The 18,108-nt window shown below is 41.3% G+C and overlaps 1 protein-coding gene and 1 long non-coding RNA gene across 2 annotated transcripts in view; one reads left to right on the plus strand and one right to left on the minus strand.

The window, feature by feature from the left end:
- Window positions 1-604: 604 nt before the first annotated feature.
- On the minus strand, window positions 605-16,170 carry STARD4 (StAR related lipid transfer domain containing 4). The gene is made up of 6 exons (XM_074952945.1): window positions 16,046-16,170; window positions 12,316-12,431; window positions 8,984-9,033; window positions 7,671-7,797; window positions 6,417-6,531; window positions 605-5,663 (listed from the first exon to the last, which is right to left on the minus strand). The coding sequence occupies exons 2-6, from the start codon at window positions 12,418-12,420 to the stop codon at window positions 5,428-5,430; spliced, it is 633 nt and encodes a 210-aa protein (XP_074809046.1). The 5' UTR covers window positions 12,421-12,431; window positions 16,046-16,170; the 3' UTR covers window positions 605-5,427.
- The window catches only part of LOC141987530 (uncharacterized), an 84,292-nt gene continuing 82,252 nt past the window's right edge, over window positions 16,069-18,108 (plus strand). The window contains exon 1 of the long non-coding RNA XR_012639556.1: window positions 16,069-16,404. This is a non-coding gene — a long non-coding RNA (uncharacterized LOC141987530). The remainder of the gene's footprint in view (window positions 16,405-18,108) is intronic.

The following is an 18,108-nucleotide window of genomic DNA, read 5'->3' on the forward strand; positions in this document are numbered from 1 at the left end:
ACTTTGAGAACCATATGTGGCTCCTGGAAAAGGGGAACACTATGAAAATTAACTTAAGACCATCCAATGAAAGGCCTTATTGAAATGCTAAGCATCTCAGGCCACTCTGAAGTTTTCCTGTGAAACTCTGGGAGACATGGCTATTAAGAAAAAACATGAAGTTGAAAGTCAGTAAGTGTCTCAATTTTCTTGGGTCAGGGAGCAGATGAAAGACATTTTCAGTCCCAAGTGGTGTTAGAGCCAAAGTGCCCAAGCAGTCTGTGTCTGCTTCTACACCCTATTGTGGGGTGTAATTTACTGCCTCTACCTTCAAAGCTGGGCAGCTGGAGAGCAGCAGCTGCTGGCCGGGAGCCCAGTTCTGAAGGCAGAGCTGCCGCCAGCAGCTGTGCAGAAGTAAGGATGGCATGGTATGGTATTGCAACCTTTACATCTGCAGAGATGGGCCCTCAGTCACTGCTCTCTGGTCACCCACCTCTGAAGGTAGTGCAGAAGTAAGGGTGGTAATACTTCAACCCTCCCCCCCTAAAATAACCTTGTTACCCCCTCCCCCCGCAACTCCCTTTTGGACTAGGACCACCAACTTAAGAAATGCTTATCTCCCCCCGAATCTGTATAGTATACAGTAAAAGTGCACAGAAGACCAGATTTCACTGTCTATGATGTGTTTTTCATGGCTGTGAATGTGGTAGAGCCCTATGCATAAGGGGATTCATAGCCCCCCAGGAGTAGAAATTAATCCGCCCTTCCCAGTCCTCAGGGCAGGAGCTATAAAACAGCTTAGCCCTTACATGGACTGCACTGAGAGAAATTTGGTGCAGCTCCTTATATAAGTGATGTCTTTCCCTTTGCTTCATTGAGTTTTGGCTCAATCTTTTAAGAGAGAATTTTGTCTAGAAACACTTAAATTACATCCTACATTATCTAGGGTGTGCAATTTTCAGAATTTTACTGGCCCATTTGCCTAAGATGAGTAACTTATTTTGATGGTAAGTTCTTCACTCTTTTCAGTAACAAGCTAGAGTGCCAAAACATGTGATGGGGTTGGGTTTTTTTTGTTTACCTGGACTAGCCAATTTCCATAGTCTTCTTGCAAGGGTGTGGTAAGCGAAAGTTATTATGAATTATGTTTAGAAAAGACTTTCAAGTTTTTGGTAAGAGCATTTAGATATATTTTTCCAGGGACTTCCAAACACTCAAAGCTATGAAAAACCTGTGTGTATTGTGCTGTGATAGTCAAAATACATACATCTAGTTTTTCCAAGAGAAAACCATGAAGAGCATCATTAATTGCCTTCAGCCATTTAGCAGCTTTTAATTAGACAATTCAGTGAAATTAATGGAACTGTTGCCTCTTAATGGAGTAAGCATAGCGCTCTGTAAAAGTACTGAAAAGAAGTAGAGTCTGTGTTCATTTTAATTCACATCACAACCATATTCAAAATATAAATACAATCTTATGATACATTATAAGCTTTTGTCCGTTAAAAATAACTCCAACACGCTCATGGACTATATTCAACCCTAATGAAAATAGAAGCAACTTAACTGGTTTCAACAGAATTGTGCCCACTTGTGCCAGCAATGTATTTAGAACTACTAGTTTACAGCAGTAAAAGATTTTTTATAACTCTTTTTGTAAGGACGATACTTTTCTTTGCAAGTGTTCACTGCCAAATGAACTCTAACTTTGCAAGTAATGGAACACAGGCCCTGAGAAAGTGCTATTCTGGAGCAGGCTCTAAATGTCCTTTGTCAAACTGCGCAGGATGACCAGCGGAGAGCCCAGTAGTGGGTGGTGCTGAGCAACCTGAACTCCTGCTAACTCAAATTAGTCTAAATTGTATTCACAAAATTGCAACACTGATAATTACAGGCACAGATTTGATGATACAGTTGCAAAGTGGGGGCCTGAGGCAATTTTCAAATTGAGCCTATCTTCAATCATTCCCCATCCAATATATGGACTAAATTTCTAGTCATAGTATAATTCCTTAGTTCTTGTCAGATGTTTTCCTTATGTCAAAATAAATATCTGGCCCTGATCTCTCCTACAGAGTTTTTGCTTTGCTGTTACCTTAAACATGGCCTGGCTTGTTGGATATTAGCAATAGCATGCAGGTGCTGAAAAGTGCAAAACTAGTTTGCGTGCCTTAAACATAGATAAAGTGCAGCCTGGTAGGCCCTCTCAGCCTCTGAATGATTCTAACCACATTAGCTTGCCATGTTACTCTGCAACGAAATCAGTTTTTACAAGAAGCCTGCTGTACCTACAGCCAAATCATCACAGAAGTGGGTGCTGTTAATTGCTGGTCTTTGTGCCAAGAATGTAATAAGGACAGACTATACATTCATACTGACTTTGGAGCGTGGGCAGATTCTTTATTTAGAGAGAGAGAGTGGAGAGCAGATTGGAGAGAGCTGCAGTTCAGCATCTTAATCTATAATCACTCCATGAAATCATGGTCTGTGCACTGCACAACAAAACCAGGGCTAACAGATGTTATATAATTCCAGAAATGACTGTGAAAACCTCTAGCAATAAAGTGCACATGCTTTGTAGTCTAGTTTCCTTGGTAAACACATAATTCCTATGGACCTCAACAGGAGATATGAACTGAGCTTTTTAGATCCCCAGTAGTGTCACTGGGAAAAGTTACCTCACTAGGGTAAGGCAACTTCTATAGAGAAACGGAAGTAGAATGGAAAGTAAAGAGAATATGGTAATTAAACATTACTCCTAAAATACTATCAATTTTTCCTTCCATTTGAAAAAAATTACATTAACAAAATAGGCTGGTGATCAAGAGTAAGCATATCTTCCTTGAGTGCCCAGAACAATTCCCCTGAAGTTTCTACAAAGACATCCCGTGACTACAAAGGGAGTTAGATCAGGAACCTTGTAGTCTTGTCTGTAAAGTGCCTTGTGATAAATAACACACCTTCCTACAAAAGGGTTTCTGGTGCTCCTTTTGAATTGTTCTGCACCACTGAAGTGCCTTCATAAATGAGATGTTTAGAGTGCACTCTTCAGGGAGAGGTAAGGAATGGCAAAGACCGAAAACTGACAATTTTTATATTAATATTTTGAATGACCTAGATGCATCAGCTATGAAAAGGACATGGAGGTTAAATATAATTACCCAGATTTTCCTATATTTGGGAAGAATCTGTGAGCTCTCACAGAACTTCCTCTAAATCCTTAACCATGCTGTTCCAATGGAGCTGTGCTGCTAGGGTCTTCCACACTGGCCTCTGCCCTTGGATCACCTCCCTCTAGGAATGGGAGGGTCCAGGTCCAAGAAAGGAAGAATGCCTGAGTTAATACTGACTCATGGTATTAATGAAGGCTAGGAATCCCTGCAGGTTTGGGAAGGGGATGTCCCCTGCCAGCTCCACTTTCTCTTGGTCAAGCTAGTCCTATCACAAATTATAGTTCCCCAGCCAAAAGAAGGGCCTAACTCTGGGATCTAGAGGAGAAGAGTATACAAGTGGGGAATCACAGGCTGAACACACGCACACAAACCCAATGAGGATCTGACACTGCCTGCCTCCTCTGGCTGGATAGGCACAGAAGATGACTTAACTTGATTCCAATTATGTGCGTGTTTTGTTTTTTTTTATCTCCACTAAACACCTCAAAGTGAGGATTTTTTTAAATCTGTTTTCACTATTTAATCCTTTTTTCCCCAAATAACTTATGTTTAGACAACGCTCAATGTTCTGAATGGGTTGTAAATGCTGCAGAGGAAAATTGAGTTTCTAATAACATTTGTTTTTGATTAACTTTGTTGATCATAGGTTTCTGAACTTTGGTTTCAATCAAATCTAAATATTAGGCCTACTTTTATCTGCACATCCCTTTAAGCTTGCTGTATATATGATAATTAAGCTTCCTGTAGTTCTCCATCACTTGTGGTATGCTACTTGCTATACTTCTGTCACTGAAAATTATAAAAAAAATTAAAATATATTCACTGCATCCACCACACAACTAAAGTAAACCCTAATCAAACAAACTACATACCCTTTAAGCATTTGCAGCGTTGCATGGGTAACTACGTAGTTTTCCTTAACGCGAAAGATGCATAGAAAATATCTTAGTTTGGCCCTGAGCATTTAGGTACCTAAAGATGTAGCTAGGTATCCAATGGAATTGTCAGAAGAGCCTACGGCATCTACCTCCTGTCTAAAAACTTATTCAAAGCCATATGAGGACTAGGCTGAGACTAGAGTTCGGGTTTCTGCTTGTTGGTTACCCAAGTTCTTGAGATTTACATTTAAAAAAACAAAACCCAAAATATTCATGTTTGCAGAGCATTTTAGTGTGGTTAGTTACTCCAATTTTCAATTCAGAGAATGTCCGGTCATTTAACATGGGGGAAAAGCTATAAACTGCCACATTGGATATGGAAGGAGCTGATAAAGGCAGATATAGAATTTAACCTCAACAAATTTGAGGATATAATCCAAAAGAAAAAGAGGGTAGAGGAGAGATTTAAAAATGTTACTGAGTGATTTTTGTTTTAATTGAACTGTGGGGAAAACTGGGTTAGGGTTTCCAACAGTAACCAAAAAACCCAATCTACAGTAGATGCAGGTTTAGATACATAAATACACTTCTGCTTTTAAAAGCTAGATTGCACAAAGGAATAATGGATGGATGTCTTGGTGTTTTGTGCTTTGATTAACATGGGCCTGATCCATCACGAATGAAAACCATGGAAAGACCCCTGTTGACATCAATAGGCTCAGAGCAGCTATAAATGCATTCCTACTAAATATTTAGAATCTTGACATAACTACTGTATTTAAGAAGTCTCTTAGTCATAGATAAGACTAATATTTAGGAAATGCCAACAACATAGGAATTTGCTAATGTGACTCTTTAGATCTCAAATAAGAGCTCAATTTTTAAGTGATACCTAATTTAATATCCCTTTGGGGAATTCCACTCTGAGCCTTAATAAAGACTGTTTAAAATGTCATTTTGGATTTAACTAAAATGTATAAAAAGTAGAAACTTCCACATACAGATTATATCTTTCTTAATCTTTTAAAGGAGCACCTTAAAAATAAAAAAGCATACACTGTAAAATTCTATTTTCAATGAGATGTTGGCAGCACAGGTGGTCTGAACTTGCAACATGATGAGTACCCATCCACTCCCCCTGTTTCAGTGAGTTTAGGTCACTCAGTATTTACCAGAGTTGAGCCCCAATTCTGAGCTATCTTCCTTGGAAGCAGATGACGTTGTATGTTCAGTCTTTACATTGTACATTTTCAGAGCTCAGCAGGGAGCACAAACCCACATGTTGAGCCAGGGATGTATGCATACCACCCTAGGCAGCACCTGCTAACCTAATCAAAGCTTTGATACAATACAGGAAGGAGGAACAGATGATTGCAAGACATGTATGGAAATCTAGGTCAATAGCTTATTGTTTTCAGTGTCTTTCTGAGGTCAGAGTAAAAGTTTGCCAGGGTACTAGCCATGGCAGTATCTACTGCAGACTGAGGAAGCATCCCTCGCAGTTCAGTCTGGATGAAGCCCGTCAAAAGACTTTGGTCAGGACGATCCTTAAGAGGGACACAGAACCAGCCACAGGGGTGATTAAATCCACGGACAAAATTAGGTCTCACCTCTCCATAGTCTAGACTTATACCTAATTTAAAAAAAAAAAGTTACAAAAAAGTCAATAAAAGATTGGATCAGGAAGCCATGTTTCTTGTCATATGTACACAGTTGCAGGTCTAGTTCTGTTCTTGGATCCATGGGCACATCTCTCATTGACATCCTACAGCAGAAAATACAGCCCTTTGCATAAATGTTCTCCACTATATAGTTAGCCAACAGACCCAAAATAAAGATTTTGTTTGCAGGAGGGAGGGGAAGTAGAAGAGATGTGAAAGAAATAAAGGGTCTGAAAGAGCAAATACAAGGTAAGAGTCTCTACTTATGGATATTACAAGTAGTGACAGGCACACTTCAGAGAAGCTTGGATCAATAGCCAAGATTTGGATTCTAGTTTTAATGCACAGAGGCTGCCCATTCTTCATTCAAACCATCTCTCACTGGACAAGCAATAACTTTACACCAGAGTGGACTCCCATTTATAAGCAAGTTCTATTTCCACTCCATCTGATTCACTGTGTAGCTTTGGGCATATCACAGTTTCTCTGTCAATTTTCACATGCATAATATGGTGATACTTGCTTAACATGCAGGAATGTTGTGTGGCTTGGCTAATGTTTGTATGTGGCTTTGAATATGTAAAGTGCTATACAGGAGCACTCTAGTATATCTTGTAAAGCCTTTAAAAGTTCCAGTTTTAAAGGGGCTCAGAACAGCATACGCACTTAACTATATGGTAATCGGTTTCAAAATAAGAAAAAAGTAGTGGCCAATGACATCTTACCACATGTTAGAAGCCCCTCTTCATACTGAGTAGTGTAAGAGAAGTCAACAAACTCTCTTGGGGAAATGATGTTCCACAGCTGGCCAGCAGTGGTGTAGCGCATTACACAGCAATTCTTCAGGAGGACAGCAAAACAATGAACCATGTATCACCAAAGTCAACTTTTAATGTTCATAAGAAGCTAGCATTTTCAACAAAAAATAAGCTTTTACTTATATCCCACCTTCCCTTCTAAGCTACCCATTTTACAGATGGCTACCGTAAAGTGCAGATTAAAGCGTAATCTTCAAAAGTGTCCAACATTAGGCCTTAAGTGCCTAAAATTTAGAGGTGTTGAGCAACTGCAAGTAAAGACAACAGAAGCTGAGTGTCCTTGGCCTAAGTTAAGCTCTAGATGTCTAAAATTGGACACGCAAAAGTTTTGTGAATAAAACCCAGGAGTCTTTCACTAACTACTAGGCTGCTCTGCAAAGTGCTTTTGATTCACCACGCTAGTAATAAAGTAGAATGCAGTAATCTTCAACAAAAAAATTCTAAAGAGGATACTAATGTTCTATGTATTAAACACTAAGTAAAATAGTTCACTGTAAGGATCTAACTTACAGCCAGGAAAATTGGATGTAAAAAGTGATCGATGTATAAACCAAAGGCTTTGAAGTGCTGTACTGAATGTCCCCAGTGATCAGGACAAGACTAACAGTCAGCACGTAATGAACTTCACACCTATCTTTTTGGTAAGTCCTGACCCACCACAGTCACTATTCAGGTTCCAAGCACCAAATCCTGATGGCATACTGGAGCCAGCCTACAGGGAACAGGTGAATTGGTAGTTTTGTCAAAACTATGCATCATTTTGCAATGTTAAAAAAAAAAAAAGCTACATCCCACCTAATGAATGCAGTCTTTAGAGCTTTATATCTTTTAAAGTAAAAATAAGACATTTTAATTCCCTCAGAACATGGATTTTTATTGGAAGATATCAGAGCATAACCTATTAAATCTTATCCTTTGATCCTTAATTTTGGCAATGGTGGAATTCTGTCCCAATTCAACAAGCTACTAAAAAGACTACTACATACAGGAGCATATATGTGAGATGATACCATAAGATTAAATGTATAGACATGTGCATGGATTAACTTCTCAGGCTATATCACCATAAGATGATGCAATTGCTGTGATGCACTGTAGAATACATATTTACATCCACACAAATACATGTTCTATTTATAAGTCTAGAAGACAAATTTTTACCTCTTCAAACTTTTCAACAATGTCCATTGTAGTCATTAAGTTGTCCCAATCTAGTCTAGAAGGTCCAGGACGAATGTGATCTACTACTCTGTTGGTAATGTCGTCTATAACTCCTTGAGCTTTGTAGCTGTTTAAAATATGAAATCCTTTATGCTTTCCACTTACTATACACACATTATCTGAAGATAAAAACTAAACAATTCTATCAGAAAAGTTCAGGTACAGGAAAAGACTTATTCAATCATCCAGTCCTTTCCCTTGCAGTAACTGGTATTTTAAGAGAGAGAGGTTCTTAAGCTACATTCTGTATTTCTCAAATTGCAAGCCCTCTTCTCAGTCCATGTGATATGACTCCTTAGCTTTTTAAAATTTATTTTAAGGCCAATAAGCTGATGTACTCCCATTCATGCGGTCTCTTTTTGACACCTACAGTGAGGCCATTTTCTGCAATACATCACTACTGTATTTCTCACTGCATGGGTAAATGGAGAGGTAGAGCAAAACCGACATCCTCTATCTCTGAAACAGCTTGTCAATTTGCTGTTCCTCTCCCAATGAGGAGCAGGAGAGTCAGCTAGGGAAAAGAGGAGGGACAAGGAAAAGTAAAGGGGATGGTAGTGAAGGGGAAGGCAAAGAAGAAACACAAAGGAAAAACAAAAGGGGTGAGGAGGAGTCAAATCTCCATAAAGCACAAATAAATGGTAATTTCCATTGAGAATGAGCAATCACAATATGCTTTGGTAGCCAATACCAAACAGATCTTAGTTTACACCATGACACATTCAAAAGTCATCTGAAACTGTTTTAGTAGGCTCTTGAAAGCTTTCACCAAGTTACCTGATCCCATCCCTGCCAAGAAACCCACTATACACAACTCTTCCCAACCATAGGACGGCTTCTTAACCCATTGCGGGTTCCATGGTAAATGAGGTTACCAGGATTATGCAAGGTGAGCTGTCAAATGCAAGTGCCAGCAAGTCTGGACTTAGAGTTCTTAGAAAAGTCATCTGCAAGTCAGAGCACTAAGGATTAAATCTTGCCCCATTTGATGTCAATGGGAGTTTTACCATTTATATCCAAGGAGCAAGAATTTCACTGAGTCTTCATTGACAGTTGCATGTCTGTTATAGACAATATACAAGATGCAGGCATTAAAATGTCAAACTCTAAGATAAGTATCATAGGGACTAATTCTATACTGACAAGGTGATGGACTGGATGCTCTAATGGGTTTTTCCACATCCCCCATTTCCAACTTCTATTAAGTCCTAAAGTCCCACAAACTTACTTATCTAGTATGAAGGTAAACTTACAGGTATCCACTGAATTCTTCTGATGGCTTCCGCCACACAGTTGCATCTTTCTGGAAAACAAAGAGGAAGAATACCATATTTATTATGTCCACTTCTAAAGTGTGTATCAATTTTAGATCTGGGAAATTCTACATGTTTTTAGGCATGAAAACATATCAATTTGTTTTTTTACCAACAACATGCAAATGCACTCTTTCAAATGAGCTGTTTCTCAGTATCAAGTGTTGGAAATCTGTCAGAAACAGCGCTATCCTAAAGTTCAGTGCTTTGCTGGATCAGGGCCTTAAGCATATGCTTAACTTTTAAGCCTGTGCGTTAATGTGACTAACATGCTTCAGTGCTTTGCTGGATCAGGGACTAAAAATAGGTTCAGCACAAGTCTGTATCCCCCTACATTATTATTAAAACACAATCAGGTTTAGCCATGAAATTATTGCATTGAATACTTTGTGTGAAACTTGTTAGCAATGACACCAGGAAAAAGTAACAATGTACTACCATATAAAGAAAAGGAGTACTTGTGGCACCTTAGAGACAACATTTAGCAAGAAACCATATGTAAGACTAGTCAATACAGCAATATCACACAAATGGTTTACAGTTACATAAATGTGAAATTTGTTTCCTGACCCAAGAAAAAGATTGGAGTGTGTCTCAGCAAAAGAAACTTAAGCTGAGTCCCCACTGCATTACTAGCTCGAGCTTCAGTAGCACTCCAGCTCCAACCCTCTCCCCCACAATGGCCATCTAGCTAGAGTTTAAAGCCCCACATGACTTAAGTTACAGATTTGTATGTGTGGAAGGGAGTTGGGTTGGCGTAACAGTTCAGTTATACCTCGAGCTAACTATGCTGTGAAGATATACCCTTAAAACTACAGGACATTCGTGTCTAAGGGCGGGTCTACACCATCCAAAGATTCAAGTTGGCTGAACTTAAAGTCAGTTATGCCTAACAGGTTTAAAAACTTTTTTCCTGAACTGTGTGGACTCGGTAAAAGCATGTTATGCATGTCTGTGTTCTAGGTCTCAGTCTTCAGATGCACCCAAGTCAACTGCTGGGCAGAACTGGGGTTGGAAGTAACTACAGCAAAAAGCCTCAGGTGGATGGACACACTGTAAAGAACATATTTTAAATCAGTATTGGGTACATGGAGACATACATCTCTTGTTTTTTAAAAAGTGAGTCACTTATTCTGTAACAGTGGGTTTTCCCTGAATAATCACCACTCCTATATTACACTGCATCTTCTGCTTCCAAGGAAACTCGAAATGACCTACATATTTTAGAAAGACTTTAGTGAACTCCATTCTGTGCTAATCTCTTTCTAAAATCATAGAAATCTAGGGCTGGAAGGGACCCTGAGAAGTCATCAAGTCCAGCCTCCCATGCTGTTGCAGGACGAACTAAACCTAGACCATCCCTGTTCTTAAAAACCTCCAATGATGGGGATTCCATAGTCTCCATTGGAACCCTATTCCAGAGCGTAAGTACCCTTCTAGTTAGAAAGTTTTTCCTAATATGTAACCTAAATCTCCCTTGTTGCAGATTAAGTCCATTACGACTTGTCCTACCTTCAGCGGACACTGAGAACAATTGAACACAGTCCTCTTTGTAACAGCCCTTAACATATTTGAAGTCTTATCAGGTCTCCCTTCCTCTCCCAGTCTTTTCTCAAGACTAAACATTCCCAGTCTTTTTATCCTTTCCTCAGAGGAGAGGCTTTCTAAACATATCACTTCTGTTGCTCTTCTTTGAACTCCCTCCAATTTGTCCACTTCTTTCCTAAAGTGAGACACCAGAACTGGACACAGTACTCCTGCTGAGGACTCCTCAGTACCAACTACAGCAATACAATTACCTCCCGGGTCTTACATAGGATATGCCTGTTAATACACCCCAGAATATTAGCCTTTTTTGCAACTGCATCACAGTTAACTCACATTTGTGATCCACGACAGCCCCCAGATCCTTTCAGCAGTACTACTACCGACGGAGTTATGCCCAATTTTATAGTTGTGCATTTGATTTGTTTTTTCTTTCGTCCTTCCTTTATTGAATTTCATCTCTTTAAATTAGGACAAATTCTCCAATTTGTCAGGGGTTGTTTTGAATTCTAATCCTGACCTCCAAAATGCTTGCAAACACTCCTGCCTTGGAGTCATCTTCAGATTTTATAAGCATACTCTCCACTCCATTATCCAAGTCATTAATAAAAATATTGAATAGTAGTAGACCCAGGACAGACCACTGCAGGACCCCACTAGAGTTTGACACAGTAACACCACATTCTCTAAAAGACACAGTAAGAATGAAAAGTATAAAACTATGCTTAGGTGTCTTGGAGCTATCCTGAGGGACTTGTTTTCAGACTGGGGATCACTGGTGTATAAACACTCAGGGTGAACCTCCCGAAGAGAGTAAAAATGCCACACAGTAATCACACCCAGAGTCATGTGGCTTTGTTGGGCAGTTGAACTCTGAGCTTCTTCTGGGTAGTGGAATAACTTCACAAAAGGAAAGTAGATACCCAGACCCACCTGTCCAGGCCTTGGTGAACAGCCTTGCACTAAAAGTTTCCCTGTGTGTAAAATTTAGAGATTAGAGTGGTCAGAGGAAACTGAAGCTATGAGACTTGAGGCCCAAGAAAGAGACAGAGCTGGTGCAAGACATCTGCTTCTGGGGTCAGCATAGACATCAGCACAGAGGTCCCTTCTCTGAGGTTTCTCCAAAAAGGGAGTTGTCTACGCGATGTTTGTTACTACTCCTGTTTTAAGAAATAGGATTTACATTTTGTAAATTAGCAGATTACACTAGGAAAATGTGATTCTGTGTCACCAATATCTGCTTGAAAACAGACCACAAAGGCCCAAAAAGCTGCTACTGCATAGCAAGTGGCAAAAATACTAACTTACACCTGTTCCTACCAATTTGATAAACTTGCACTAAACAAATCAGAACACATTCCTAATCTTAAAAGAAAGAAGTAGAAGTAGAAATGTTTGAATCAAGGGAAGTCCACACTTTTATAAAGGAAAACTTGGAGAACTGTTTCTAGTGTGAAATACCTTCCCAACTGTGGATACAAGTAAAGACATAAAACATTTCTGCTCAAGCCTCGGACCCCAAAAGGTCAATATTAGGACTCAAAGCAGACAAGCAAGAGTGAAGCTGACCTGGGTCCTCTGCTGTACAGAGAATTCCATCTGAAAGCAATGCGTAACAAACTACCATTATTTAGGTGTGTGAGAAGAAGGGGAAAAAATGACTTACTAATCATCTGATAAAAACAGTAGTACAATTACATAAAAGTTGTAGTAAATGGATCATTTACCATTTTCTTAGCAATTCGCCATTCACCATCTTCAATGCTGTGGTACTGGATTAGAGTATTTTTCAGCTTTGTTGCCAGAGAAGCTGCGTCTGGAAGGATTTCCATTCTTTTTTCACCTGTATAGAAATTTACAATTTAAGTTCAAGATCAGCCATTAAGAAGGCTTAGTTTCTTTCTAAGCTAACCACTGTCTGACATCTGGAACCACCAGTTTAAGGGCAGGAACACTCAGGAAAACTAAACTGAATTAAAGGATTAAGCTAAAGTGAACTAAGACCACCTCTGCATGAGCATCCATATAGGCGTACACTGCATTTTAAAGTCACACTCTGAGGAAAGTTAAGCCAATTTAGCTAGTGTCCAAACACATGCCCTAAGACACTTTTCCAAAGAGTAAAAGAACAGCTGAATCCTTTTCCCCTGAAGTCAATAGGAGTTTTGCCATTGACTTCAGCAGGAACAGGCTCTAAATGGGAAGGACATTTGCAAATTAATGGTATCTTGAACATATCAAATCACTGAAGGCCAAAGTATGTCATTACTTTAGCCACTCTCATACATACATGTATATTATACGCCTGCACCACATACATGCTTAAGTATGGCTCAGGAACTGCTGTAAATGTAAGTTAATGGTGATCACCTACAGTATACATGGTCTAGTGAAAAAAAGCCCTACACAATAATACCTAATGGAAAAAGCAGATCCTGTGGAATTTCAAGACTGACAATTAAGACAACTATTATTTTATAGATACTAAATAGACCTGGGAAGCCAGGCCTATAAACTAGGAGTCTTTTAGTAAATTGGTGAAGGCTATATTTAAAAGCAAATGGACAAATCCACAAAGGGGATTTGAGCTTAACATTGCAGCACCTAACTTTAGGCAACTTGCCACCCAGTGGAATCCACAGCCCAAGTTAGGTGCCCAGGCTCCCTATACAACATATGAGGGAGAACTAGGCCCTAAAAATGGGAATTCACAGAAGCCAGTATGCTGAGCAGGGAGCTGCCTAAACTAGCCAGTAGGAAGTGTTCAAGCAAGGGATTTAAATGCCTAACTCAGAGGCATCAGGAATCAGTTGTGAACCCTTTCCTGGAGATGGGCACCAGTGGTAACAGCCCTCACTTAGGAGGTAGGAGACCTGAGTTCAAGTCCCTGCTCTGATTCAGACAGAGTGGAGATTTGAACCTGAATCTCCTACCTCCTGGGTGAGTGCTCTAACTATTGGGTATAAAGGGAACACTACTGCCAGTGTTTTATTGCAATTAGATGTTCTCCAAGAATGCCTACCAGATTGGGTCCCACAGACAAGACAAGCAGGGGAACATGTAGTTCAAGGATCCCACTGAGGCTGAGGGATAAGCTAGATGCTGAGGCAGCTTTGCGCATACCCACCAGCAGAAATGTAGGAGTTTACCAGTAGAAACTTAAGCATATAAGGCCTTCAGGGTTAGATGGCAGCTGAGCAAGGGTTTTGAGGATGGACATTTTGGACCTAAGCACCTAACGTGACAATAAGACACCTAAATCCTTCTGTGGATGTAGCCCATAACTAATTTTATTAGCTAACTCTTGCATTTGAAATTAAATATTTGACAATTAATCTTTATTTAAAAAAAAGAGATCCCATTCCTAAGTAAAATACAACTACATTATACAAAACTACAGCCATTCAGAGAAGATCCACTCTATTCTTCTTACATAACGGATTGCTGTAAAATGAAGAAAAAAAAACAACCTTAAGTCCTCAAGTTAGTAGTAGCATTTTAGATTAATTTTAAAAGTTTTTAAAATTAAGTGTGGTTAGCCATTTACTATCTTAAACATGGAGCCCTAATGCTTTGTGTAATCCCATTGAAATCAATGGGAAAGCCAATGGTAGGACCTGACCGTGCCATTGCAAATGAACTATTAGCTTGGGCTATGAAACCAGAGAGATCAGTTTAATTTCTCTTTGCTATCTGGCTAGTTTCTCTTTCTACTCCTCATGCACTAGCACAATGCTTTGTTTGGGTTCAATATCCTGCAGTGGAATATTTTTCTAATTGATTTATTTTTTAGTTTTTAATTTGTGGAAAAATGGATTCATATTAGGTTGTTATTAAAATACAACTCCTAGGGTTAAACTGGTTTGTCTCGAGTAGGGTGTGCGTGGAAGGTGAAAATAGCAAGGGAGTAAGAGTGTTCCCTCCATTCCTCAAACTCTTGAGTAGGGAGTCAGTTATAAACAAGATGGAAACCAGAGATACAGCTCCCAAATTAGGGCCAGTGGTAGCACTAATTTCTTCAGGAGACCCAAACACTCCAACTAACCTTACAAATGGTGGCAGACCTGCCCATTCAGTAAACTTACCCTAGAGGAATTTTAGCTGAGTAAGCCAGAAATCTCACAGGGCTCCTACTGCTCCACACTTCACAATCTTAATACCTACACTCCCCCCTAAATTAACTGTCTAATTTACATAGCTCTCAATGCAGCCAGAGCAGCGGCCTGTAGTCAAGAGAACTTTTATCACTGCAATTTTGTAAGCTTTTTTTAAAATAAAACTACCTAAAATTAACCAGAGGGGAAATAAATACTGCATCATACCTGCATCCTCCACCACCCCCTTGGGGAAAAAAAAATCTCACCATACTTCCCATTTCTAAAAGACCACAAAAATAAATGGGTTTTGCAACACACCTTATAGACCAATAGATGTAGACTACTTAAGTCAAAGATAGGGAGTTTAGTTCCAAAGATGGCATATTAAGATATCCTGTTATTACTTATAAGCAATTACTATTGACAAATACCACGCCACTGCCATATGTATGTCTCCTCTCACGAACAGAAGTTGATCCAATAAAAGATGCACCTTAGAGACTAACCAATTTATTTGAGCACAAGCTTTCATGAGCTACAGCTCACTTCATCAGATGCATCCGATGAAGTGAGCTGTAGCTCATGAAAGCTTGTGCTCAAATAAATTGGTTAGTCTCTAAGGTGCCACAAGTACTCCTTTTCTTTTTGCGAATACAGACTAACACGGCTGCTACTCTGAAACCAATAAAAGATAACTCACCCATCTTGGTTCACTAATATGCAGTGAATGACATCCAGAGAACATATAAAAAGATCACTGTTTTAATACCCCAAAGAATAGATTAAATAGCGCTCAGTGTATGTACCACAGCATCATTAAGAGGAAATCAGAAACATTTCCAATTAATGAACTCAGCTTTAAGCATCACTAACGCGGGGGAGGGAGGGGACACAGCGCCGAAGTATTGTTTAAGCCAGCGAGCAGGGCTGGGCGCCCGCCGCGGCAGCTGCCACTGAGGGAGAGGTAACGGCTACACGCCGCGCTCAGCCTCGGGACAGGCGCCTCTGAAGCGCGGCCGCCCGAGCAGCGGCACCAGCGGCGGGCTGACGTGCGCTAATTGCCGCGGGGCGGGTCCCAGCTGGGAAACCTTTGCCCAAGGAGCCGGGCTCCCGCGGCTGCCTGAGGCGGGGCGCTGAGCCCGGAGCCCCGTCCAGTACCTCAGCCGGGCCCGCCCCTAGAGCTCTGCCGCTTCTGCTCCCCCGGCCGCTCCGGGCCGAGCGGCCCCGCCACGCAGCATCGCCCGGCCCCTGCCCAGGCTCCCGAGCGGCAGCTCCGGTCTTTGCGCTGGAGCCGGTGCCCGCCAGCAGGGCCCTGGCCGGAGCCCCGCGCAGGCTGCGGGAGGGGCCGCCCCTTACTCACCTGGGCCCCGTGGGCAAGGGGCTGCCGCGCTCCCCGCCTGGCACCGCACCCGCCGCCGCGCTGTGCCAGGTGCGGCTGAGCCTCCTCAGCCGGCCGAGCAGCCGACACCGGCAGCCAATGAGCGCCCAGCCGGCTTCCCCGGCGCAGCCAATCACAGGGCGGGCCGTCCCGTCTCATTTCGCCGGCCTGAGCGGATGATGCTGCCTCGGAATTAGGACCTGGGGTGGGAAGAAAAGAGACCGATTCCCGCCTGCCAGCACTTCCTCCCTTTCGGCGAGGGGAGATGGGCGGAGTCTCGGATGCACGCGGCCGACCTTCGACTGACATATGAGCGACCTCATTGGCCGAGATGATGGCAGGTGGGCCTTCTAATTGGCTGCTGCTGGGACGGGTGTTGGGCATTGTGCAGTGATTGGCCAGTGGGAGTGGAATGATGGGGTGGGGCTGAAGTGTATGAATGGGTGGCTGGGCATGCGGTGTGGTTTCTGTACCCTCTTGAACCTGTGTCCCCGAGCCTGCTGCTAGGGGGCTTGATATTTATCAACATGCCACATACACAAGTGGACTTCTTTCACCTCAAGCAATCAAATGCTCGAAATAGAGCCTGATCACAGATACATTGTCCCTTTCGCAAACTTGCAGATCAGAGTGAGCTGGTCCAGGGCTTTGATAGCAATATGGCCAGTGTGGATCTCACCTCTGGGACCTTTAAAGGCCTTGCTATCTCAAGGAAATTAAGAAAGGTATTCCATAACTTTAGAGAAAAATCTGCACAAATGGGATCTGACTAGGTCTGTATCAGCCAGTCAACCTACCAACATCTGTCAGTTTCCTGGTGACAGGCACCCAGAACTTGTAAGCAAATTGATCAACAGGCAGATTGCAGTGCCAGTGTATTTTTAGCCAGAAAAAGTGTGTTACACGTTTTTTAAAAAAATTAGTACCATAGTATTCTGTTATATTAATTTAGCTTGCTCCGTTAACACTTTTGAGGTAATTTTACCGACACCAAACTTGAAGTGTTAATATTCCTTGGTTGAAATCTGATACGGTGTGGTATAATGGAGGATTATCAATTGTCCTGATAAAAGAATATGTCTTCTGCTTACTATTCAGTTTTGGGGTTAAGGAATCTTGTTGGATTCCCTTCTACTCTTGGAGGCTCAGCTGTGGCCTAACCTGCTATTTTAGATGCACTGGGTAAAGAAAGTATGACTTGTTTTCTTTCTGATGCAGAACTGGCTAGTATCTCTGCCTTTGTCAACTCACGATTACACTGATGGAATTCTCTGTGTGGCCTTAAAGCACTTGGAAACTTAAGTTAGTGCAGAGTGCAGCCCCCTGCTTATTAAATGGTGATTCACAAAGAGAGCGAGTCATACTGCTGCAGTTGCGGTTGGCAACGTGACTCAAGCTTAAAGAGGGAACTGGTAGCAGGTGATTTTCTTAAAGGGGATCCTCAAATCCGGAATTTGTCTCTGCTCTTCTTCCCACTTCTTCAGTCCAACTGAAGCTGATTTTGATAAACTTCAAGGCAAAGCCCTTTTTGAGGAGTGATGTGAGTGTGTTGTGTGATATTCTGTAGTATATTTTGAGAGCTAGCAGTGCCTTGGATGAACAAGTCATTATCAGTTTACATTTTTAGCCTTGGTCTCATATATGGTACCTGACCCCCACTGCAGAGTTGTGGTATGCCATTTCCCTTCAGGGGTCTGAGAGTATACTCTGTGTACCATGAGCTTGGAGGCAAACACTGCAGGTACTCCAAGCACTAGGTTCTACAGGCTGTAAACTTCAGTGGGTTCTGATACTCACACACTGAGTAACAGAGGATTGCTTTGCTAAAGCAGATAAAATAGAGGATGCAAATACCCTAGATACAATTGCTTTTACCAGTTACATGAACTGAGGAAAACAGTTCCTAACCTAACTCCTAAGAGGTATAATAAGTAAGGGGTATAATGAGAGAGTCTTGGTGTAACTCTTACACACCTCTTCCTGTATCCTGCTACCTTGTATCCTCCTGCAGTAGCAATTGCTAGCCCTCTCCTAGCAACAAGGGC

The sequence above is a fragment of the Natator depressus genome, chromosome 5, assembly GCF_965152275.1.
Source record: "Natator depressus isolate rNatDep1 chromosome 5, rNatDep2.hap1, whole genome shotgun sequence".
In the NCBI taxonomy this organism is placed as follows: domain Eukaryota; kingdom Metazoa; phylum Chordata; order Testudines; family Cheloniidae; genus Natator; species Natator depressus.

Bases quoted from the DNA above. Each gene is read 5' to 3' on its own strand.
- STARD4 (XM_074952945.1), bottom strand. From the start codon at position 12,420: ATGGAAATCCTTCCAGACGCAGCTTCTCTGGCAACAAAGCTGAAAAAT. The intron at 9,034-12,315 runs GTAAATGATCCA...TTTGTTTTCCAG, and splicing joins GGCGAATTGCTAAGAAAATG to AAAGATGCAACTGTGTGGCG. The intron at 6,532-7,670 runs GTAAAAATTTGT...GTCCTCCTGAAG, and splicing joins TTGTTGAAAAGTTTGAAGAG to AATTGCTGTGTAATGCGCTA.